Source organism: Podarcis pityusensis, assembly GCF_964106645.2.
Source record: "Podarcis pityusensis genome assembly, chromosome: 9".
NCBI classification, from domain to species: Eukaryota; Metazoa; Chordata; class Lepidosauria; order Squamata; family Lacertidae; genus Podarcis; species Podarcis pityusensis.
Genome location: NC_138034.1, coordinates 15,884,731 through 15,910,069, shown reverse-complemented (window position 1 = coordinate 15,910,069; position 25,339 = coordinate 15,884,731). Strand labels below are relative to the sequence as shown.

At 43.9% G+C, this 25,339-nt stretch overlaps 1 protein-coding gene across 1 annotated transcript; it reads left to right on the top strand.

Moving 5' to 3' along the window:
• The first annotated feature begins 691 nt into the window (after positions 1-691).
• Positions 692-25,339, top strand: RELL1 (RELT like 1). Its single transcript, XM_081020158.1, has 7 exons — positions 692-891; positions 14,797-15,024; positions 16,297-16,368; positions 17,007-17,064; positions 17,983-18,222; positions 20,731-20,987; positions 22,031-25,339. The coding sequence occupies exons 1-6, from the start codon at positions 801-803 to the stop codon at positions 20,948-20,950; spliced, it is 909 nt and encodes a 302-aa protein (XP_080876284.1). The 5' UTR covers positions 692-800; the 3' UTR covers positions 20,951-20,987; positions 22,031-25,339.

Below are 25,339 nucleotides of genomic sequence, written 5' to 3'. Positions count from 1 at the left end.
GAATAGTTGGAGCATAACAAATGAAACCCATCTGTAGAAAAATGTAACTTGAAAAAAGAGCCATTGTCCATACTTTTGTAAACCAAGAAATCTTTAATAAAAAATACATTTTTAAAAATGTGTGAATTAGACACTAGTTTCCATTTGCAGAGCATGTGGAAGGCAGCAATGGGTTGCTTGACTCTTTAAATTAATTCTCTTTTCCTTCCTATAAAAAACTACACAAGGCACACTCTCTTTTGAAGTATGAAGTAACATATTGTGTAATTTTTTTCTCAGTGTACTTGCAGTTGCAGATTAAATACATACAATGCAGGTAGAAGATACTGAAGTTTGTGAAACGTCGTCACAGACTTGTTACAACCACCCCAAATCCCAAATATTTTATTCAAGTTGACACCCCTGCTCCCCAGAAAGTGCTTTAGTGTTACAGTTGCTGCACTCCTAACTCGAGCAAAGTAACTGACTGTGACTTTGCTCGCTCGGCGCTGCTGCCTCGTGGCGCGAGAGCGCCTGACTGGACAGCGCCCGACTGAGGCAAAAGCAGGCTGCTCGCCTCCAGCTGCCTTTTCCACAGTGAAACTCCGCCTTCCCCTCAGCCTTGCCGAAGCGCGGCGCCGCCACCGCGCATGCTCAGTCGCTCTCCCCCCCCCCAGGAGGAATGGAGAAGAGGTGGGCGGAGCCTCGACGCCAGAGCCGCGCCCGGGCGGACTGGGGGAGATTTCCTGCGCGCGCCGCAGACGCCCCAGCAGCCCAGGCGCCCCAGTGTCCCGGGACGCGGGTGGTCTCTTCGCCCAGGGATGGCTCCTCAAGGACCGGCCGCGACGCCCGCCTACCCGGCTGCTTTCTTCCAAGCCGCGTCCGCCCAGGCGGGCAACCGCTCGGCTCCCGGTGGGTGCGGAAAAGGCTTCCTCCTTCTGGGCACATACTTTATATTTTGCATTTTGGGATGGGGAGGGGAAACACTGGGGTGCAGTTGTCTTTTGCCCTCCATCGTGGGGGCTTAGCTCTCTCTCTTCCCCATGAATTTCCGTTATTCATCTGCTTTTTTCCAGCACTTCCCAACTTGCTGTTGATTAATTTTTTATTTTCACTCCCGCCTGACTTTTGAAGCCCTCCCTCCCTCCAGCCCCGCTCCCTTGCTTCTCTCTCACACTCCTTGCTTAAGGTTGGCGCCACCTTTTTTGTTTTTAATTTTCCCAACTGGGCCATCCTGTTATGCAGAAACTAAGCTTTTCCTGGCAGATTAGCAAGCAGAAGCTTATCCCTTAGGTGGATCTCAGCTGCTGTATGTCAGGCTGCTGTCAAACCCACAGCAATGGGGCAGTTGTGTGTGTGTGTTTTAAATTGCACGTCCGATTCTAGTTCAGTCTTTTTCTTTATAGGGTTTTTTTCTTCCTTTCCCCATAATCGTTCTTCCTCAGCCAGAAAGTAAATACATGATCTCCAAGGGTTGGGCTTGTTACAACCTCCGTTGTGCAAAAGGACAACATCTGGCTTCGGCCGCTGAGTTCAAGTTCATTTCCAGAGGCTATTATGACTCCCAGCCAGCTCAGCTGTGAAACTGTGCTTCAGGGCATGTGCAAAGAGCCGCTAGGCTTTTTCCAGATAACAACAGCTGTTCTTGCACTCTCTAGGATTCAGACTTTGAGACTGGTCGACTCTGCCTCACTTCATAAAAGGAGTCAAGGCGATATATACAGAACAATCGGCAAAATTGATAGTAGACTGTGCTTCACAGGTCGTTGCATTTTTCATTCTTTTTGCAACCAATCACTGGCTTCACCTAAAGATTTGTTCCAAAGAAATTATCCATCCAGAAATAGCACTTTGGTGTCTTCTTTCCCCAGCCCCCTATTGCAATCCTTCTGCTGTTTCTCTGCTGTTTCTTGCTGTGTAATTACTTCTGAATAATTTCAGTTATCCTCATCTTATTACCAGATTTACAGTGAAATAGTGCCAGATGCCACTGTGAGCCCACGTTACAAGATTCCTCCACAGGAGACACTTATTTGTAGGAATACTAGAGTGTAAATTATGTGTAAATCAATTCTCTGCAACAGTACCACATGGATGCATTTTTCTGTATGCAAGGAAGTTCCAACTGAGTGCAGTGAAACAGATTGCTGCATTTGGGAAGACTGTCACTCAGATTGCATGCTGATTCCTTAACATACAGGATTTTTTTTTTGCAATGCCTCCGTTGACTTTTCCTCAGTCAAAAGTTCAGTCCACTTAATTGTGCCCCACTAGTGCATGTTCAAGATAACTAAAAAGAAATTACATAGCTGCTTTATTTTATGTGTTAACCACCTTTGTGAACGTACTTTGAAGGATAGTTAATAGTTGTAAATTGTATTATGTTTATCAATATATTTGTATGTGGAGCTGTGATGGAAAGATAGTTCAGTGAAGCAGCTGCAGAATTGGGTTGGTAAATGGTGGCAGATAATCTGTGTTAATATAAAGTAAAAAGTAGCCATTAGTGTGTCCCTCCTTTAGTATTTTTAATTCATTTCTGCCCTCTATCACCTTTTCAAGTTCTCTATTTTACAGGATACTAAGTCACGATGGTTGGAGTCTGTCTGCTTTCATAACTGTCATTCCTTCCTATAACAGCAATAGATCATAGAACTGTGACTCATTGGTGTTGTGTTATGGAGGATTAAAACGGTTATATTCTTTGTTTAATTAGTATTTTGGGGATGGGTTAATTTAGCGAATACTTTTTGTGATTTGCTGATAGTGTACTATGTTGCTGAAAATCAAGGGTAGTATCTCTCTCTGTCTCTCTCTCTCTTGCAATCTGCTAATTCCCTGTTCTGGATCTTAGACACAACACTGGTTGTTGGAATAAGGAAATCTGGCCTTGGAATACTTGCATTAAAACCCAAACACTATTAAATTGTCTCATGTACAGCTGTTCTTTCTCTACCATCTCCCTTACTTTCCCCCACCCCCAGTATTTTGAGCTTTCCTGAGCTATCTACTTGTAGTGCGCAGACCGTGCAATGAGAGCCTATTTATGGGCTGAAACTGTTGGGTATTGGAAGGTGAAAATGAAACTGTTCACTGGCCGAGTTACATTGGAAGTTGTTGTTGGAAATCTGCAAAACTTTTTCTGTGGACTGATGTGGTCAGGGATAGCACAAATTGTTAAAAAGTGATTAAACTGGAGCTCATGCTTTTCTTGTGGGTATCTTGTATGATTGTATTGACATGAAGACATTTCCTGTACTTTAAAAGGAGCTTATGTTTTATGTATGCATGTACCTGGTACATACATTTTTAGACTAAAGTTTCTTTTTAAAAGTCTGCTACGGTTGTTTCACATGTATATCACTGAAAAGGCAGCTTCATCAAATAGCTCAGTCGGGTTGTGGGTTCGAGCCCCAAATTGGGCAGAAGATTCCTGCATTGCAGGGAGTTTTGAGTAGATGACCTTCGTGGTCCCTTCCAATTCTACAATTCATTGATTAGATGATTCTGTATGAGGGATCTGATCTGCCACAAAATGTTGCAGTTTGAAGTTTGCCTGCCAGCCTGGCCTTTTTTCAGGGCATTGCATTATATTTCTCCCCCAAACCCAGTTTTTCTATTTTTAGTCCTCACAACAGACACTTGACATTCTGAGCATGCTCAGTCGTTGTTTGGTTTTCTCCCAATTTAGGGTTTTTTTTTTCTGAAACGATTTCTATTTCTGCAATGACTTGGGCTCTCTGTCATGCTGAAAGCTCCTTGCCTTATTTCGGCTATATAATCATATTATTATTATTTTCTATACCACTTTATATTTTAAAGGAAAAAAAATCTCAAAGCAGTTTGCAACACATCGAAACATCAAACAAAACAATCCAGAATAAAACAAATTTACAATGAAAATTATTTCAATGAAAATATTTTAGATCTTTCTCTGAGTGACATTTGGCTTTCCCCATATTTATTTACCTTATTAGAGCACTCTGGGAAGCCAATGTGGTGTAGTGGTGAGAGGGCTGGACTCAGACCTGGGAGATCACGGTTCAAATCCCCATTCAGTCAAGAACATGGGTAGGCAAACTAAGGCCCGGGAGCCAGATCCGGCCCAATCGCCTTCTCAATTTGGCCGCGGACGGTCTGGGAATTGGCTTGTTTTTACATGACTAGAAAGTGTCCTTTTATTTAAAATGCACCTCTGGGTTATTTGTGGGGCCTGCCTGGCGCTTTTACTTGAGTAGAATGTGTTCTTTTATTTAAAATGCAATTCTATGTTATTTGTGGGGCATAGGAATTCATTCATTTTTTCCCTTCAAAATATAGTCCGGGCCCCCACAAGGTCTGAGGGACCGTGGACTGGCCCCCTGCTGAAAAAGTTTGCTGACTCCTGGTCAAGAAGCTCACTGGATGACCTTGGGTCTGTCACAGTCTCCTAGTCTGACCTTGGGTCTGTCACAGTACTGGCATCTCACAGGGTTGTTGTAGTAGGGTGTGAACCATGCAGTGCTTTCCCCCCCTAGTAAAATAGGTGCTAGTACTCACCATGAAGTTGTTACAGTGCCACACTTTTTGACAACAAAAAAGGAGATGTGCCGGTACTGCATACCCTTAGAGTACTCCCTGGGGGGAAAAGGACTGTATATATGGGATATAAATCAATAAATAAGCTTTTGCTTATCTGCTTAAGAAAGCTGGAGGGGCCAGCCAGCCAGCCAGAGATGTCAGTCGCCATCCTGGCATCCAGAAATGGTTGCAATTGGACCCATGCCAGTCACAAAACATGCCTGCGCCTGGCTAATTTTGAACACCGCTGTTGCCGTTTGTTCTGATTTGGTGGCAAACAGCAGGTTTTCCTGGGAAAGTGGAAAGTGACTGGACAAGCCTTTGGACTGAATCTGTATATTCCAGGAATATACATGTTCCTTTACCTTTTTTTATTCCAGGAAGGTGTTTAGGGTTCTTGGAACGACGATCAGGAAAATGATTCTGTTTCCATTCTCCATCCTAATGAAAGTTGATTGGAATAAAAAGTGTGGCACTTAATAGTTATAGCAAGAAGGATAGCGTTTCTAATTGGGCCTACCCTCTCTGGTTCTCCTAACCATGAATTAGAAATATTTCTGGGACAGGTGAGGTTGAATGAGAAGCAGTAACTGTTGGTGGGGAGAAACCAGGCCTTGTTTTCCTTAGATAAACATGGAAAATACATACTGACTGCTTTGCTTGTTGTCAAAATAGAGTTTTGCCCTTTGAAAGCGAACACCAGTAATTTCTAACAAGCCAATGTGTGATTCTCAGGTTCATTTCAATTTTCTACTCCTTTATATTCAAGAATGAGGTGCTGAAAAATGTCGCTGTCTTTTGCAGCCTCCACCTTTGCTCTTAAGTTTTCTTGGCATAGTTTGATGTAATGATATTCTTCAGGGTTGATATATTTCATAACATGCTCTTTTCGTTGTTGTAACCAGAATTTTGTTACGTTTGAAAGAAGAGCAGGATTTAAATAAAGCAATAAATGATTGGCCCACACTTAGTATGTTATGCATATGGCTTCTGAAACTGACACATGTTTAAATTGGAACTTGTTGTTCTTCTATGTACACATTTTGCATCAATCTACAGTATGCTCGTTAATTTATTTTTTCATTAGGTACTTTGTCGCAAAGGAGTGCATCTCAGCAGCAGTGGGGGAAGGGAATGTGTGGCGCATTCTCTTTGCATTTGTTAAAAGCTCCGCCATTGCTCTGAAACTTTTGTAAAGAATCCTCGTCATGGAGAATTTATTTTTTGGTCCCATAAAATTATTGCATGTGCATGACTGATTTATGTACTGTGCTGGAACAGGATGTTTTAAGATGGGAAACTATCCATTATGTGATTATTATTTTTTAAAAAAAAATCTATTGGCAAACAATAGATATATTTTTTTAAATTGGAGGCTTTCTTTCAGTAATAAGAGGACATGGAAAATTAGGAACAGCTTGATTTGCAAAGTTATTAATGGGGCACATGCCAGAAAATATGTGTCAGTTTATGATTAAGCGCTCTACATTGTAATTCTACAAAAGGCTGATTTGAGGGTTTTTTAGTGGACAAGTCTAGTCATATATTATGCTCACTGGCTTGCTTTGTTCACCTGAAATTTCATGCATGTTTCTAAGTTGATGGTTCTAATATATTGCCATCAGTGGGTTTATTAGGACAGTTTTGATAAGGTATTGTCCCCTTTTATAAGCAAAATGGATTGTGTGGATCCTCACCTCTCTGTACCACATCATGGGAGAATGTGGGTGGGTGTGAATGCGAATTTACCTGTCGATTGTGTTGCGTGGTGATCCTCGTAACAGGAAAATATCTTACACATTTATATGTACATCACCTTTCAAATCACATTGTAAATGTGTTGGGTTTGAATTGTGTTATTGTTTAAAAACCTTTAAATAATTACAGGATTTTTTTTGGGAGGGGGAGAGCAATGAGTGGGATCCAAAAGTTCTCTCCTTCCAGTGGAAGTCTTCTTATGTCAGAGGAAGGGATCCTTTTGATCACCCGTTGGGCATGGTGCTTTACAAACTACAGTGGTACCTCGGATCAAGTACTTCATTCGTTCCGGAGGTCCGTTCTTAACCTGAAACTGTTCTTAACCTGAAGCACCACTTTAGCTAATGGGGCCTCCTGCTGCCGCTGCGCCGCCGGTGCGCGATTTCTGTTCTCATCCTGAAGCAAAGTTCTTAACCTGAGGTAATATTTCTGGGTTAGCGGAGTCTGTAACCTGAAGCGTATGTAACCTGAAGCGTATGTAACCCAAGGTACCACTGTATATGATGACAGGTCCCTGCCCTGAGGAGCTTACAGTTTAAAATTTTACCGCGGGAAAAGAACCAAGGAAGGTGATGGAAATGGTAGGCAGGATAAACAGGGTGAGTGCACATTTAATTCAGTTGCTGGGAGACTTTCTGGACAGGGATGTATCTGGATATAAAAGCAAAGAGATAATCAGGTCAGTGGGAAACGATGAAGAACCGTGAAACTATAAATGAGGTGCTTGTGCTGGATCTGGGAGTGAACAGGATATTAGTGCAGGTGCTTATGTAGAACAATTGTGGTTGGAGTGGTGGCTGAGGCGAGTGATTATGGTAGCTGAATTTTGAATAGACCTGGCGGCTGGAACGAGGGGAGGGAAAAAAAACAGGCTTGGCCTTTTCACTTGTGGCAGCGTTAATAGAATTGATTGCACAGAAATAAAATTAATGAAGGATAGTATCATGAAGACCTAGGGAACAAAGGGAGTTAGGCAAGTGATAACTTTGATCGATTATCAAAGGCAGCAGAGAGGTCAGGAAGCAGGAGGAGGCGGCCATAGGCTGCAGAGGCCCTTGGATTTACCAGTGAGGAAATGGTTAGTGGTTTCTGTGAATGGTACAAGCTACATTGCAGGGAGAGAACAGCTAACAGGGAGAGAAAAAGTTGAGACAGCAGGAGCAAGCAGCACATTTCTGTGGAGGCAAAGGACAGAAGAGAATTTGAATGAATAGCTACATAAGGGAGGTTGGGTCCATTTTAACAGTGAAGTCAAGTATGGATAACTTGATTACAATTACCTTTTGAGACTCGCGTTACAGCTTTTCTTTTCTTGGCAATCACTTCCTGATCTTTAACTAATACAGCTGCATTACTTAATCCCTATTGGGCTAGCTAAAGGATGCAAGATGAACTTCAAAGAGAGTTGTGATTTTATGGTTGGCTTATGTTTGTGTGAGAAGGGAAATCTAAATAAGTTCAAAGGTTTGCTTTCTCTAAACATCAGACTGATTTCTGCAAATCTTGGCACTAGGGGAGATGAATGTATCATTTACTGGAATTTAGCTTTACCTGGTGCTGAGATGGTTTTTTTTTAGAGTTTGGACTTGATATCCTGCCTTTCACTCCCCTTAAGGAGTCTCAAAGCGGCTAACAATCTCCTTTCCCTTCCTTCTCCACAACAAACACTCTGTGAGGTGAGTGGGGCTGAGAGACTTCAAAGAAGTGTGACTAGCCCAAGGTCACCCAGCAGCTGCATGTGGAGGAGTGGGGAAGCAAACCCAGTTCCCCAGATTAACCCCCAGGCCTCTTCTCCCATCATGTATTACTAGTGTTACATCAGATGTAGTCATAGTTTTCTTGGCATGTACAGATTGGGTTACAGATGCTTCAGGTTACAGACTCCGCTAACCCAGAAATAGTACCTCGGGTTAAGAACTTTGCTTCAGGATGAGAACAGAAATTGTGCTCCAGCGGCAGCAGGAGGCCCCATTAGCTAAAGTGGTGCTTCAGGTTAAGAAGAGTTTCAGGTTAAGAACAGACGTCCAGAACGAATTAAGTTTTTAACCCGAGGTACCACTGTACTTAATACCTTATGTTAATTTGGTAATACTTATTAGCACCCCGTAAAATAGGCCACTACTTACACTTTTTATACTCACATAACTCCCACTCCAAGGTGCTCAGCTATATTTTTTAAAAAGGAGCCACGATGCAGCTTCTGTTTCTGTCTGGTGTTTAGTGAATTTTTTTATTTTTTGGGGGGGAAGAGAAAGATCAGCTTTGCTGAGCGTTGAATAGCTAATTCAGCAGGAACAGAAGCAGTGCGATACGCCTTACATTTTGCTGTTCTGTTAGTAAAGACAAGATCAGTTTCATCAACTATCTTTGTAAAGTCCAAAAGCTGTATTTATCAGGGTCGACTTGAAAATTCACAAAGAAGTGAGAGTTCTTCCACGTCCCAATATTTTTCATCTATCCTGATGAGCTTTGGTGAATTCAAAACTCGCTAAACGTTCTTTGTTTTTTTTAAATAAAAAAATTTGGTCCTTCTAAAGATATTAACCACACACTATTGGACCAACATGGCTACTTTCATTTTATTGTTTTTTATCCCTCTCAGATTTCTCAACACTGCTTATGCATGATTTCAGCCGATTTGGTTAAATTTGGAGCACAAAAGAAAGTATATAAATAAAAATGCCAGTAAACATCAAAGTTAAAATTTGTAAATTGATAGGAGCATAGAAGCCACTCAGCAAACTGCTTCGGTTTTTGTAAGCACCAGCTGCTGTAGAGCGCATGCAAGGTTGGGCATTTGATCAGTCAAAAATAAAATGAAGTCAGCTGTGAATTACAGAAGGACAATTGTTCCAGGAAACTGGGAGATTATCTAGTATTCAGATCTAGTCCATTAGGCAGGAGTAATGAACTCCTATCGTCCAGTGGGTCAGATTATTATCTCCACCCACCCCTGTGGGCCAACTGCTTCAGGTAGTTAAGACCACTCTCCTGTCCGTCATCTGATGGTGGTGGTAAGAGGAGGCATGGCTTGTTCCCCACAGGGAAGTACAGAAGGAGCAGGGCTAGCAGGATTGAGCCCTCTGCTCAAAAGCTGATGAGCAGAGGGTTCAATCCTGCTAGCTGGAGGGTTCTTATTTGCCACTGCATGCCACTGGGTGACATGCTGGAGAAACAGTACCCACCAGGATCAATCTACGAAGGTAGTGGCGCCCACCCTGTGGAACGCCCTCCCATCAGATGTCAAAGAGATAAAGAGCTACCTGACATTTAGAAGACATCTGAAGGCAGGGAAGTTTTTAATGTGTGACATTTTGATGTATTTTTAATTTTTGTTGGAAGCCGCCCAGAGTGGCTGGGGAAACCCAGCCAGATGGGCGGGGTACAAATAAATTATTATTATTATTATTATTATTATTATTATTATTAGCTAAAAACTGTTTAATCCACTGACCGCCTTAAAGTAAAACACAAACATGTATCTAGCGGCTATTCACTCGTGTTGCTTTTGTGACAGAACTTTATGAACTTATCAGGATCATTTTTCTCACCCTGCGGAAAACATTTCTTGCCGTTTTTCTGCCAGCTTTTTGTTTTCTGCTTGCAAGCTTCCTAAAGGGCTAGATTAGGAAGATGAAATGACATCATTACTGCTATTAAAGAGCGGAAAGCCTTGTGCCTTTACTTTGAGTAGAACTTCCTCCTGGTAGAAGGCGCTAGCTTTAGCCAGCTTGCACAGACAGACTTGTGGGTTAGCAGCACGAAAATCTGGCTGACTTTAATCACTTGTCTAATTTAGTTTGCTCCTCGTCAACTTAGGTCTCTGAGAGCAGTTTCTTCATATTTTAGTGGAAAAATAAAGATACTTGGTGTTGCAGAAAGTCTCATTTTTGCAATTATAGTCAGTCAAGAGAACTGTCTCCTCTTGGCTATACAGTGGTACCTCGGGTTAAGTACTTAATTTGTTCCGGAGGTCCGTTCTTAACCTGAAACTGTTCTTAACCTGAAGCACCACTTTAGCTAATGGGGCCTCCAGCTGCCTCCGTGCCGTCGGAGCACGATTTCTGTTCTCATCCTGAAGCAAAGTTCTTAACCCATAGGTACTATTTCTGGGTTAGCGGAGTCTGTAACCTGAAGTGTATGTAACCAGAAGCGTATGTAACCCGAGGTACCACTGTACTTCAATATAAACATCTGTTTTGTTACACCTCTGCTCCACCCTAGGCATATATCTGATGGGTTATATGAACCTCCAGGATGTATGGGGTGTTAGGGAAGAGGAAGTGGTATTAGAGGGACGCGGGTTGCGCTGTAGTCTAAACCACTGAGCCTCTTGGATTTGCTGATCAGAAGGTTGGCACTTTGAATCCCCGCAACAGGGTGAGCTCTTGTTGCTCTGTCCTAGCACCTGCCAACCTAACAGTTCGAAAGCACGCCAGTGCAAGTAGATAAATAGGTACCGCTGCAGCAGAAAGGTAAACAGCATTTCTGTGAGCTCTGGTTTCCATCATGGTGTTCCACTGTGCCAGAAGCAGTTTAGTCATGCTGGCCAACATGACCTGGAAATTGGTCTGTGGACAAACGCCGGCTCCCTCGGCCTCAAAGCGAGATGAGCGCCCCAACCCCATAGTTGCCTTTGGCTGGACTTAACCGTCCAAGGGTCTTTTACCTTTACCTTACCTAGTACCTCTGTTGGACACGTCATTCTCCTTCTGTTTGTCCACCTTTCTCCTCACTTCTGGCCCACCTTTGTACCCCACTCAGCTCTCACCTGTAGCTCCTAAAAGCTGTCAGCATGTGACAGCAGCCACACCCTGGGAAATGACTTTGACTAAACCGGATGAAGGTAGGCAATGGGTCTCAAACGCTTGGTGAGTTAGGGAATTCCTATGTATTCAAAGTCAACCTCTAGCAGATTGAGTGGATGGGACCAATAGCCAATTCAATGGTTCATAAGGCAGTTTCTGCATGTGTTGCAGAGGGCAATGAGGGGCGGATGGGGCTCATCAACCTGGGAAGGTAGCCCATATTTGAGGAGGAAAATTCTGCTTCTAAACCTCCACTGCCTTGCGGGACATCTTAAGGAGAGGAAAAGGCCAAGGAATAAATCCTGCACAAATCCAGATTGGAATCCCTAAGACGGCTGGGTGGCGCTTTGTATTCCTCCTTTTGGCAACTCCTGCAGCCAAGCTGGTGCCAATTGTATTGCTTTGTTTTCCTTTGGACCACATAAGAGAGGCCGAGAGGGGGGTTTTGTTGCCTGGGCAGCCCAGGACCTCCGTGCACACTGCCCAGGTTTGTGCTCTCTCGAGGCAGAAGGATGCTAACAATAGTCAAGTACTGCTGAACTATGTATGGAAGTGAGAGCTGGACCATAAAGAAGGCTGATCGCTGGAAGAATTGATGCTTTTGAATTATGGTGCTGGAGGAGACGCTTGAGAGTCCCATGGCCTGCAAGAAGATCAAACCTATCCATTCTGAAGGAAATCAGCCCTGAGTGCTCACTGGAAGGACAGATCGTGAAGCTGAGGCTCCAATACTTTGGCCACCTCATGAGAAGAGAAGACTCCCTGGAAAAGACCCTGATGTTGGGAAAGATAGAGGGCACAAGGAGAAGGGGACGACAGAGGATGAGATGGTTGGACAGTGTTCTCGAAGCTACCAGCATGAGTTTGACCAAACTGCGGGAGGCACTGGAAGACAGGAGTGCCTGGCGTGCTCTGGTCCATGGGGTCACGAAGAGTTGGACACGACTAAACAACAACAACAACAACTGCTGAACTGTCTCTGATGTGATTGACTACGGTGTTGAATTCCTTATGTGATTCTGTTTGTCAAAAAGAGAGAGGAACCCAAGGAGGGGGGAAAATGGAAGCTACACATCAAAACCAGTTTTGTCTAGGAATTGGTGTGAACTCTGGCAGCTCTCATAATTAGCACATTGCAGATGAAGGGAAACCATAGCTATGAATTACTGTCCACCTGCGAACAGACCGTTTGATCTATCCCAAACATTGGAAGCAATGCTGGATAGTCAGCAGGAAGTCACATTTTTTTCAGAAATTCGGAATTTATAAATATTGCTTGGGCTTTACCATTAGAAGCTCTGTGTAAATAAGTGTCTCTGCTGGTACTGTAGTTTTGTGAGGAAGGCATGATTAAATATTAGGGTGTTAGAAATTAAGTGGAGGTGTAAAGTAGAAAGGGCTACAGCTTGGCTTCCTTCTCAAATAAGTGAAGAATTCAAAGAAGGTGTGAGCTATTCCAGTTTTGCTTAAAATGTCACATTTTCTCTTTGTGTACAAAGATAGTCTGGTATAACTCGAAATATTGCATACTACATTGTGGGCATTTCTGAAGCACTCAGAGGCTTTGTACAGGCTCAATTTTATTTCTTTTTTAGCATTTGGAATAAGGAAACTGATTTATAGCTGCTTGTCTGCTTTCATTTCAACTCTTCTCAACACTTGGCTTTTTAATTTCATTCCTGTTTCCATGGTGCCTTTGGAGATGGAGACATGACTGTGACAATGGTTTTTCAAGGTTTTCTGGTGCTGGTTGTCATACAGAGTTGCAAACCATTGCTGGCCACTTTTGAACAAAGTAGTACAGTGGTGCCTCGCAAGACGAAATTAATTCGTTCCGCAAGTCTCTTCGTCTTGCGAGTTTTTCGTCTTGCGATGCACGGTTTCCCATAGGAATGCATTGAAAATCAATCAATGCGTTCCTAGGGAAACCGCCTTCAGACCAGGTCCGGGGACAGTCTGTCCCCGGACCTCTTCTGAAGGCTGGGGGGGGGGGGACAAGGGCTTTTCTTCCCACCCCCAGCATTTTAAAAAACCCCAGGACAGCGGAGGACTTCTCCGCTGTCCGGGCGATCTTAAAATGCTGGCGGGCGGCATTTTAAAATCGCCCCGGACAGCGGAGGACTTCTCCGCTGTCCGGGGCGATTTAAAAGCCCCTGGGAAGGCAGGCAGGGGGGACAAAGACTTTCGCCCCCCGCCCGCCTTCAGAAGGTGTTCCCGCCCCCCCCCCCGCTTCGGAACAGCGTTTTAAAATGCTGGGGGTCGGCAGTGAACGCTTCGCTCCCGACCCCCAGCATTTTAAAATCTCCCCGGGACAGGGGGAGATTTTTAAATGCTGGGGGTCGGCAGCGAACGCTTCGCTCCCGACCCCCAGCATTTTAAAATCTCCCCGGGACAGCAGAGACTTCTCTGCTGTCCCGGGGAGATTTTTAAATGCTGGGGGTCGGCAGTGAACGCTTCGCTCCCGACCCCCAGCATTTTAAAATCTCCCCGGGACAGGGGGAGATTTTAAAATGCTGGGGGTCGGCAGCGAACGCTCCCGACCCCCAGCATTTTAAAATCTCCCCGGGACAGGGGGAGATTTTAAAATGCTGGGGGTCGGCAGCGAACGCTTCGCTCCCGACCCCCAGCATTTTAAAATCTCCCCGGGACAGCAGAGACTTCTCTGCTGTCCCGGGGAGATTTTAAAATGCTGGGGGTCGGCAGTGAACGCTTCGCTCCCGCCCGCCAGCATTTTAAGATCGCCCGGGGCAGGCGGGGGGGGAAGGCAGGCGGGGGGGAGCAAAGACTTTTGCCCCCCGCCGGCCTTCAGAAGAGGTCCTCTTCTGAAGGCCGGCTGTGGGCGAAAGTCTTTGCTCCCGACCGCCAGCATTTCCCTATGGGCTTTCGTCTTGCGATGCAAGCCCATAGGGAAATTCGTCTTGCGAAGCGCCTCCAAAACAGAAAACCCTTTCGTCTTGCGGGTTTTCCGTCTTGCGAGGCATTCGTCTTGCGGGGCACCACTGTATGGTGTGATTGTATGAATTGAGTCAATAAGTTTGATTATATATTTCAGAGAGCCAGTGTGGTGTAGTGGTTAAGAGCGGTGGACTCGTAATCTGGGGAACCGGGTTTGATTCCCCGCTCCTCCACATGCAGCTGCTGGGTGACCTTGGGCTACTCACACTTCTTTGAAGTCTCTCAGCCTCACTCACCTCACAGAGTGTTTGTTGTGGGGGAGGAAGGGAAAGGAGAATGTTAGCCGCTTTGAGACTCCTTAGGGTAGTGATAAAGCGGGATATCAAATCCAAACTCTTCTTCTATATATTTCCACGAGCAAGGCCCACTTCTTGTTGATGAATTCGTTCTTTTAATGCATAAAAATAACGAAAAATTGTAACACATAGTAATGCAATGCAGTGGATAAATCAAATGTATAATATGTTGTTAACTCTATAATTATACTTAAGCAGAACAGCTAAATTAAAGTAATTAAATTAATTAAATTAATTAAAGTAAATTAAACAATTGCATAATAGAATTTTACTTGCCATCAAAATGAAATACATACTTGGCTACAGTATCCTGGATTTGTTCATCTGGTGCCTTGCTTTTGGGGAACATTTAGTTTCTGGACTGAGAAGCGCATAAAATATCAGCATTGCTGTACAAATCTCACTAATTCTGTAGTCTTTCTCCCCCCTTGTTTTCATAGGGGGCCCTCGTACCTTGGCAAGCCATAGCGCAGATGACATTGCAAATAAGCCTGAAAGTGGATCGTCAGGAAACGGGCAGCACCCAGAATATATTGCATATTTCCTGATTCCAGTCTTTTTCCTCATGGGACTCCTGGGGGTTTTCATCTGCCATATGCTAAAGAAAAAAGGATATCGCTGTACAACAGAATCTGAGCAAGAGGAGGAGCAGCTTGGGGAAAAGATAGGTAGGCGAGAATGATTTAAAAGACTGGTGCCTGTGCTAATGTGGAAATAAGGAACAACAAGCATTAACCCCATTTTTATAGTGCTTGGATCAGAGGCTCTCAAACTATGGTCTGTATACCACTGGTGGTCTGCAAGCTCTGTTCAGGTGGACCTTGGAAACTTGCAAATCTGTACTTAACCTTGCAGTTGATTTACCGTATTTTGTGCTCTATAAGACTCACTTTTTCCCTCCAAAAAAGTAAGGGGAAATGTGTGTGCGTCTTATGGAGCGAATGCAGGCTGCACAGCTGTCCCAGAAGCCAGAACAGCAAGAGGGATTGCTGCTTTCACTGCGCAGCGATCCCTCTTGCTGTTCTGGCTTCTGAGATTCAGAATTTTTTTTTTCTTGTTTTCCTCCTCCAAAAACTAGGTGCGTCTTGTGGTCTGGTGCGTCTTATAGAGCAAAAAAATACGGTATTTATTTCCCTGATGACCAGAGCCAGATCATTCAGCAGGTTAGCAAGGTTTTGGCCCAGGGCCTGTGATTTTCATAATATGATACCTGTGTAGTTTACTAATTTCCCGTAACTATTTCCCAGCTAAAGGTATTACAGTCGTACCTCTGCTCCTGAACGCCTTGGGAGTCGAACGTTCTGGCTCCTGAAAGATCGAAAACTGGAAGTGAGTGTTCTGGTTTTCGAACTTGTTTCAGAAACCGAACGTCCGGCGTGGCTTCTACTATTGTTTCTGGCACGCCTGCATAATTGGAAGCCAATCGGAAGCTGTGCCTTGGTTTCCAAACGTTTCGGAAGTTGAACGGACTTCCGGAACGGATTCCGTTCGACTTCTGAGGTATTGCTGTATTGCTGAATATAATCCAAGGCCAGAACTGATAAGCATTACACCTGGACTTCACAGAATTGTCCACAAAAACAGGCCATATCCATCACACTGGAAAAGCAAGACTTCAGTTATTAAAATAAGTTATGTGCATACATTTTATTTTTATGGCAATAAAAGTAGTCTTTCTTTTCACTCTGAGTAAATTTCATCAATATGTCGAATGGTAAAAAACAGTGCATCTTATGATAAAGCAGCAAAATAAGCTTTGATAAGGAGGAAAACATGGCATTGTTGCAATTTTTCAATTCTTCCCCGCTCCAGAAACCCTCAGGGAGACATTGCTCCCCACCCCAGCCACCATAGCTTTAACTTTACCAGATTCTTTACATCTCCAGTCCTGGTTGGTTATTTATCCAGCCCACAAACCAAATCTTTCTTTCTCTTTCCAGAGCTGAACGAAAGTACGAATGATAATGGTGACACCGTGGGGAAAATAGTTGACTACATTATGAAAAATGAAGGTATGCGGTACGGCTATTTAAAAAATATGAATGTGCAGGTCATGAGGAAGCTCTGGCCCACAGCCTCTTCTCCTCACTATGCCTCCCATCTGCAGAATTTAGGCTCGTTTTTATTAAGTTTCCTTTGGCTCCAATTGGAGGTATCAGTTAGGCATGTATCAGCAGCCAGAAGGAAGGGGGAGGAATATTTATGAACCATATGCTGCTAGATCCACAAAGATCACCCCCTGGCAATCATTTTTTTCTCTCCAATGCTTTTCTCAATCAAAATGGCTTCAAGATATATGTGTAAATGAGAGAGAGGAGGAATGATGGGGGCAAGGGGGGGGAGAGACCCCCCTCCCACTTTTTGAATTGCCTCTTCTCACCGCCAATATGCAACCTTTGGAAGTAATGAAGACATTTAATTTAGGACTTTTAATTCACAGCACGCATCGTATACACTTTCTCATTCATACATTCCAAAGAGATATTTTCCCAAGGATTCAAACTGCTTTGGGGTCAGGAGTAGAACGAAAGTTATTTGTGGCATGTTATCTTATTGATATAAGTGTGCGTAATGTCCAAGTTAGGCCAGCCATGTTCAAAGAGATCAACTCCAAAATGTTAAGTGTTTCTTATTTATGTCATTCTTGCAGCTAACGCTGATGTTCTGAAGGCCATGGTGGCAGATAACTCTGTATATGATCCTGAAAGGTAAAACCTTTTTTTCATTTTATGCTCCACATTCAGGGGAGACAAGATGTTAATGGTTTTTGAGGTTGTTGCAGAAGGCGGTTTGTTTGAAGTTTGCAAATGCAGGCTTTTTCAGACAGATTGTACTGTAATAGTGAAGTTCTTAAAAGTTTCATATATGTGTCTTTAAAAGTTGGGTGCATGTTACATTAAGCTAGAGACAGCTGCATGTTTTTACAAAAATCCTGTCTGCGTGAGATAATAAATATGCTCGCATATACCTATAATTGCATCATCAATGCATATGGTGCCTCACAGAGTTAAGCTAAGTTTTCTGGCGAACTTTTAACAATTTAAACATCCAACAGAGCAGGAGAGAGCATGAAGAGGCAAGGAAACATAGGTCAGGTGAAAGAATATGTCTGGTTACACATACTTGAACTTAGGCTGTGTACAGGCGCAAACATTTGATGGGGGAGAGTTGTTCTGGAAGCAGACTCACTGTTCAAACCATTTTCCCTCCAGGGTCTCACTCAGGAGAAACTGGCATTGCAAGTTTGTTGAGAAGCCAGCTGTGGATTGACTTGTGCTTGTGACAGCACCTGCCCTCCACGGCTGGCATTTCCCCCCCTCCTCTTTAAATAGAGATTTTTTTATTGTTGTTATATTTTTCTAAAAGGTGATGAAAGTGTACAAGCGGCACTGTAGATTGTTGTTGTTTAGTCTTTTAGTCGTGTCCGACTCTTCGTGACCCCATGGACCAGAGCACGCCAGTCACTCCTGTCTTCCACTGCCTCCCGCAGTTTGGTCAAACTCATGCTGGTAGCTTCGAGAACACCGTCCAACCACCTCATCTTCTGTCCACCACAACATGTCCACCACCATACCACACTACGTTTCTGTCCTGTAACGTTTGTGTTTTTTGCTCTTTAAATATAGCCCTACTAGTCCGACTACGCCAGGCAGTCCAACAAGTCCAGTGTCTCCCTCATCGTCCGGAGGCCCTCAGCTGAAACACACTTGCCGAGGCCGCCATTTGCATACGGTTGGTGGAGTAGCCGGAACAGGTGACTGTAGCCGCTGCAATCAGAAGAGGTGGCACCTGTTCAGTCCAGCTAAAAAATCCAAAGAACCAAGAAGAGCCCGGCATGGGGAGGTTACAGTGTTGTCTGTTGGAAGGTGTGCCCATTTATAATTTCATTTTAGGTGAAACCGTGACTTGATTCTCAGTACTGTGGTGGATTCGCAGTTTTGGTGGCGTGCGTGATAGTTTAGGGTTGCCATATGTCCAGGAAATATCGGATATGTCCTCTTTTTTTGCGGGGGGCAACATGCCCATCCGGGGCGGGGGGGAGGTGAGGCGTTCCCAAACAAAGGAAGGGTTGAACTCTGATTAATAAGAATATACACAGAAGCTTGAACCAGCAAGACTCTGGGAGGGTGCGTATAATAATCTCTGCCTCCACCCCCTGGCCCAGGTCGTTTTATTCACAAAAGAACTTTTTACAGAGTGTTCGTAAGAACCAATCAGATTTCTTCTAAGCATTTCAACAAACCCCACATGGGGACAAAGTTAAACTACCAAAACTAATTAAGCACACATATTTCTGGGGTAAACAAAACAGAACTACAAAGGAGTGCATTTGGCAACCCCTGAGGTCATAAACAAGCAATACACATGATAAGAAGGATGGCCAGGAAGACAGCGATCATTATCACCTTCAGGTGAGATCTGTTTCCTGGCCCTAAGATTAACATCCTAAGATTAACATATCAGAAAAGCTACATCAAAGAAGCTGCCCACTGTCGTTGATGACCCAGGATGCCTGCCTGGCGAAGCAACTGGCAGTGTGCGCGACTGGTCAAGAAAGAGAAATGGAACAGGGATGCAGAGGTGTGGATTGATCAAGAATTATATCAAAATAGTTTAAACCCAGTCAACGCAATGCTTTCATTGCTGACACAGATGGCTTACTCTATATTTGTTATAATTCCTCATAGCAATCCCACCTGATCACTACAGGGAGGGGGGGTTGTTACATTTTAAAGGAAATGCCTGGGATTTTGGTATTAAAGGTCCATCACACTTCCTCCTTCTAACTTGAACATTTGGGGTGTTGTTTGTTGGGTGTTCGCTCAGGTATGGCTTCTGCCAGCCCAAGCTGGGGGAAAGAGGCCTTGAGTGGTCCTCTTTTTTGCTCTTCAAGATAAGGCAACCCTACGTCTAGTTTAGTTCAACTACAATGTGAAACAGGCCAGTCTATCTCTTCAGCAGAAATTGGCCAGCTTCTTTCCTGTGCAGGCCTGGTCCCTCGTAATCCCAGCTGCACAGCAGCTGGAATATCGCTCCCTTTGTTTGTGGTACTGTCGAGGATGAACTGATGCAGAGTTTGGAAGCTCCATGCGAACGGAGACGTTTCTCCGTAGGTTTTTGCGTTGGTGCAGGGAACTCTAGGGCATCCTGACTCTGTCGGGCTGGGCTTGCCCGCTTCAAAACCGAAAGAGGACTCGAGACCCCTTGCTGCAACTGCTTTACAGGAAAAAGCCAAAGACAAATTTCTAGGTGTGTTATAACACATTTGTTTCTGCATGGTTTGTAAGCTCCAGCTTACAATCTACATTCTGATGAAGTCCCATGTTTGTAGCGCTGGTAAGAACAGTGACTAAAGTGCAAAAGAGAGGTGGGGGAATAATATTTAGGGAATGATAACAGTTGAATTGTATTCAGAATTATCGTAGCAGTAGAATGTTTGAGACTCTCCTCTGGAGGGACAAATTCTTAAAAGAGCATCCATTAGTTTGTCAACATAGTTACTCTTCTAGAATTTGTAATTGCAGCGCAGCCATAATTTCTAACCGCCTACTTCTCCACATATCGTTTAGATAGTTAATAATAATAATAATAATAATTTATTATTTATATCCCACCCATCTGGCTGGGTTTCCCCAGCCACTCTGGGCAACTTCCAACAAAAATATAAAAACACAATAAAATATCAAACATCAAAAACTTCCTTAAACAGGGCTGCCTTCAGGTGTCTTCTAAGTGTCTGATAGTTGTTTATTTCCTTGACATCTGATGGGAGGGCGTTCCACAGGGCGGGTGCCACTACGGAGAAGGCCCTCTGTCTGATTCCCTTAACCTTCGCTTCTCGCAGTGAGGGAACCACTAGAACGCCCTCGGTGCTGGACGTCAGTGTCTGGGCTGAATGATGGGGGTGGAGATGCTCCTTCAGGTATACTGGGCCGAGACTGTTTAGGGCTTTAAAGGTCAGCACCAACACTTTGAATTGTGCTCGGAAACGTACTGGGAGCCAATGTAGGTCTTTCAAGACCAGTGTTATGTGGTCTCAGCGGCCGCTTCCAGTCACCAGTCAAGCTGCCGCATTCTGGATTAGTTGTAGTTTCTGGGTCACCTTCAAAGGTAGCCCCACGTAGAGTGCATTGCATTAGTCTAAGCGGCACAGTTGCCCCATTCAGGACCAGGGAGTCCCCCACACCCGCCCGCCCCCTGTCCCCCCAAAACAGTCTCCCAGCAAGATCATCTGTCTTACGTCTTTCAAAGTGATAAGTCCCTCAGTCATTTCAAAACTAATACAATTGTAAATTTAGAGAAACCTTTCTGAATTTTGCAGAGGCGGTAGTAAAATGCTGGATTGCTTTAATAGCTCAGCTTTGGCCCAACAGGTTTAGAGTCACAAAGGTGGAACACAAATCTGCTTCCAAGGAACGTAAGAACTTGATGTCTGTCAGTGGCGTCGAAAGTGTCAATGGTGAAATGCCAGCTACCCCTGTCAAAGAAGCCTTGAAAGAGGCGCCAGTCACACCTGCTGCCAAACAGGTACCAGATGATCAGCAGCGCACTCCTGCCAAGCAAGAGGATAGATCGAGATCTGGCTCAGCATGACAGCTGGACCCAGAAAGTGATGGGAGTCCAAGCAGAGGTCAGTATGTTGTCAGTTCTGAACGTAGGACTTTAAATAATTTATAGGTAGGTTTATAAAACGCAAGATTGCCATGTTTCTGACAAAATTCAGGTCTGTGAGGGATAATATCATTACCTAAACTCCAAAAGTGTCTTTTGTTTCTAGGTATTAACGTTCTGGGACGCGGGTGGCGCTGTGGGTTAAACCTAGGGTTAAGCCTAGGACTTGCCGATCAGAAGGTCGGCGGTTCGAATCCCTGCGATGGGGTGAGCTCCTGTTGCTTGGTCCCTGCTCCTGCCAACCTAGCAGTTCGAAAGCACGTCAAAGTGCAAGTAGATAAATAGGTACCGTTCTGGCGGGAAGGTAAACGGTGTTTCCGTGCGTTGCTCTGGTTTGCCAGAAGCGGCTTAGTCATGCTGGCCACATGACCCGGAAGCTGTACGCTGGCTTCCTCGGCCAATAAAATGAGCTGAGCGCCGCAACCCCAGAGTTGGCTACGACTGGACCTAATGGTCAGGGGTCCCTTTACCTTTATTAGCGTTCTGTCTGTGGATATGCATGGAGATAATGGGTGGCATTATCACTTTGATTCAGAGCAGACCTGTTGGAATTAATGGACCTAGTGTAGTCATGTTCATTAATTTCAGTGGGTCTACTCTGAGTAACAGTGTCCTTTGAAAGTGTGAGCACTGAACTGCAGAATATTGATGCTTTGTACGATGATCACAGTTATTGGGCCAAGTTTAACATTAAAGGAGGAACAACAACAACAACAACTTCTTTATTCCTCACCCATCTGGCTGGGTTTCTGCCCACTCTGGGCAGCTCCCAATAAAATATTAAAAGCATGATAAAACATCAAACATTAAAAACTTCCCTAAACAGGACTGCCTTCAGATGTCTTCTAAAAGTCAGATGTTTATTTTCTTGACATCAGATGGGAGGGCGTTTAACAGAGCGGGCACCACCACCGAGAAGGCCCTCTGCCAACGAGATGCACATTGGAAAATGGCCGTTTGTCCCTTAAAGTGAGGCACGTTTCTGTTTCTCTTCTCTTGCAGATGGAGGCTTTTGAGGAAAAGCACACACAATAGCTTTGGGGGAAAATCAAAACTGGGACACTGGCGTCTCTGAAGAGAAGTATATAAATGCACTAGCGCTGCGCATAATTTTTGTGACTGAATCCATGCAGGTTTTGGTCCCAGGTATTTTAAGTGCTCTAGTAACTAAAATTTTAAGGACAGTTTAGTTATTTGACAAGTTACTGGAGCACACAGTCAGCAATTTTTATATTTATAAAACATTATGTTTTTCCACTTTGAATAAAGTTGAACTGAATGAAATCCTTCTTAGAAATGACAAACAATAATCAGTTTGCCAAGATGCCTCTGCTGCCATAGTGCAATGTTAAAATGTGTTGTCATGTGTTTGATGTACCAAGGAGCAAAGTCTTATATATTAGCTGTTTCTGTAAGGGAGGTGACCAAAGTCGAGCTATATTTTGCATTTATTGCTAAATGCCAATGATTGCTAAATTAAGCATTGCTTAATTGTATTTTCTCAGTATACTTACACAATTACCATTTTTGTGCTCAAAGCAACCTCTGTGACAGGCTTCCTCAACCTTGGCCCTCCAGATGTTTTTGGCCTACAACTCCCATGATCCCTAGCTAGCAGGACCAGTGGTCAGGGATGATGGGCGTTGTAGTCCCAAAACAGCTGGAGGGCCGAGGTGGAGGAAGCCTGCTCTACGATCTCTAACAAACCTGTTTTGGTCATGAACCTTGATAGATGTTGTATTAAATCCCGAAAGAACTTCAAAACACCATATTCTGCTCCTGCAGATTTGTGATTGAATTACTGCGGAGGTAGTTGATGACTTTCTGCATGCATTGGCCTTAAATTATTGTCAATATTTTTATTGATAATTTTATTTTTTTTTTGTAAACTGCTATGAGGTTTTCGTATAATCAAGCGGCGTATGAATTTTATGAAACAAATAAACAAATATATATAGAGAGAAATATTTTTACTTTTGGTTGATGGTGCTTTTCAAGGCAAACTCTGAAGGCAATGAACCTTCTGAAATTCTCCACTAGTGGCATGTTTCAGAGAAGCTGCTACTGTTCATTGCCAAATGGCCTCTAAACTGTGAGGAATATTTTTCATGATAGTGGTAGGGCATTATCTGGGAAGATAACTGATTAGACTATCAGAGTTAAAAAAAAACCCTCACTCTTTTCTTTGCAACAGATTCGCTGTATATACATAACTAATTTTATAAAGATGCCCAGATTAGGAAACTGTCCACTCTAACAGTAAATAAAATCTTGTCAGCTTGAACCAAGCAAAAGTAGGAGGTTGCAATTCAGAGATTTCTGGTTTTTTGGGAGCACTTTCCCTACCTCTATGTAGTTTAAATTAGGATCTACTAGTAGAAATTGATTATTCATGCACATCAAAAAATATATTTGTAGCACAATGGAAATGGGCTCATATAAAAGGCGTGAGAAGTAATACTTCAACTTTAACCAGGGCTAAACCCTATAAATGTGTTTCAGGGAGGGGGTTATTGTTTCATTTTCATTCTTGTTTTTATTACGCATTTTGTGTTTTTTATCTTGTATTTTTATGTTGTGAGCCACCACCAGCTCTATGGGTGAAGGGTGGTATATAAATTTAATAAATAAGGTAAAATAAAATAAACCAAAGCCTGTTTTGAAAATGCTGCATGTAGTTTTAGTCCCTCCATTTAAGGTTTAAAATAAAATAGCAAAAACAAACAAACAAACAAACAAACAAACCCAGAAGCCTTATTCACATAAGCATAATACAAGTTCTGTGGGCTTCATAAACCTGAAATTTTATCATAATAACAACAACATTTAACAGTAATGGCTTCGAAGTAGACGAAAATGTAGGTTGCACTGTATTGTGATAGCTCCCTTAAAATTAGGTATGACTTGGTTAAATAAACAGACCCCTTGCCAGATACCCAGTACATTTGTCTAGGACTGAGCTGAAGGGAAGCACTTTTTGCAGAAAATGTTTGCCCGTGGATGAGGGAATGAAGAACACCCCTTACCCCAAAATGGCTTTTTGATGTTGTCGCATACCTAAGATTGACAGTGTGGCATAGTGACTTTGCAGTGTCATAATAATTATGGTGCAAGTCCAAAGAAAGCGATTGTTTATCATAATTTTGTGAAGCTTGCTCCATAGTTCCTTCTCGTGCGTAGACGGTGTCCTTTGGGCTACACGAGGAACCAAACCCATCTCTTTAAAAATGGAGGATATGATGAATTAGTCACACCTACCCATAGGAGTTGATGCGGGTGGCGCTGTGGTCTAAACCACTGAGCCTAGGGCTTGCCAATCGTAAGGTCGGCAGTTCGAATCCACACGACGGGGTGAGCTCCCGTTGCTCGGTCCCAGCTCCTGCCAACCTAGCAGTTGGAAAGCACGTCAAGTGCAAGTAGATAAATAGGTACCACTCTGGCGGGAAGGTAAATGGCGTTTCCATGCGCTGCTCTGGTTCGCCAGAAGCGGGTTAGTCATGCTGGCCACATGACCTGGAAGCTGTCTGCGGACAAACACCGGCTCCCTTGGCCAGTAAAGCGAGATGAGCGCCGCAACCCCAGAGTCGTCCGCGACTGGACTTAATGGTCAGGGGTCCCTTTACCTTTTACCCATAGGAGTTAAGGATCAGGGTGTAGTGTGGGGGTGCCAGGGGGGCCCCAGGCTCACAGTTTTTGAGCAGGCATGACTAGGTGACTCCACCTGCGGCCTGGTCAGGCTCCTCCTTGCACAGGTGGGCAGGCGGCTCAGCGTGGCCCTACTTTGTTCCGCTGGGGGTGGGATTGCTCCAGCAGTGTTGGTGGCGGGGGCTGGCGCCACCCTGGGTGTTAGCAACTGATGCTACCCCATTGTAAGGGTGGCCTAGGATTTTGGCTTATGCGATTCCTGGTTGGGTAGGATCACTTTGTCTCAGTACAGTGGAACCTCGGTTTTCAGCATCTCAGAAGCCAAACAATTCAGAACCCGAACACCGAGAACCCGGAAGTAATTCCTTCCGTTTTTGAACGGCTTCCGAGGCGTGTTTCCCAATTTTCCCCATTGAACTTGCTAATAGCCCATTGTGCCTCAGTTGTCGAACGGTCTCCCGAACGGATTACGTTCGACAGCCGAGGTACCACTGTATCATAAATTGCTAATTTTTTTTTAAAAAAATGGCCAGTAGAGGTGAATAAAGGTTGCTGAGAAAATATTTCACCTTCTGAAAGCACTACACCCATAACAGTCCTGCATTTTTAATGGGAGGTATTTTAAAACGCGATTATGCTTAACAAATGTGTTCGGTATGCTAAAAA

What these genes read in the sequence shown, in the direction of transcription:
- RELL1 (XM_081020158.1), top strand. Translation starts at nt 801, where the DNA reads ATGGCTCCTCAAGGACCGGCCGCGACGCCCGCCTACCCGGCTGCTTTC. An exon ending in GGGCAACCGCTCGGCTCCCG is followed by an intron (nt 892 to 14,796) that starts GTGGGTGCGGAA and finishes TTGTTTTCATAG; the next exon opens with GGGGCCCTCGTACCTTGGCA. An exon ending in CTACATTATGAAAAATGAAG is followed by an intron (nt 16,369 to 17,006) that starts GTATGCGGTACG and finishes TCATTCTTGCAG; the next exon opens with CTAACGCTGATGTTCTGAAG.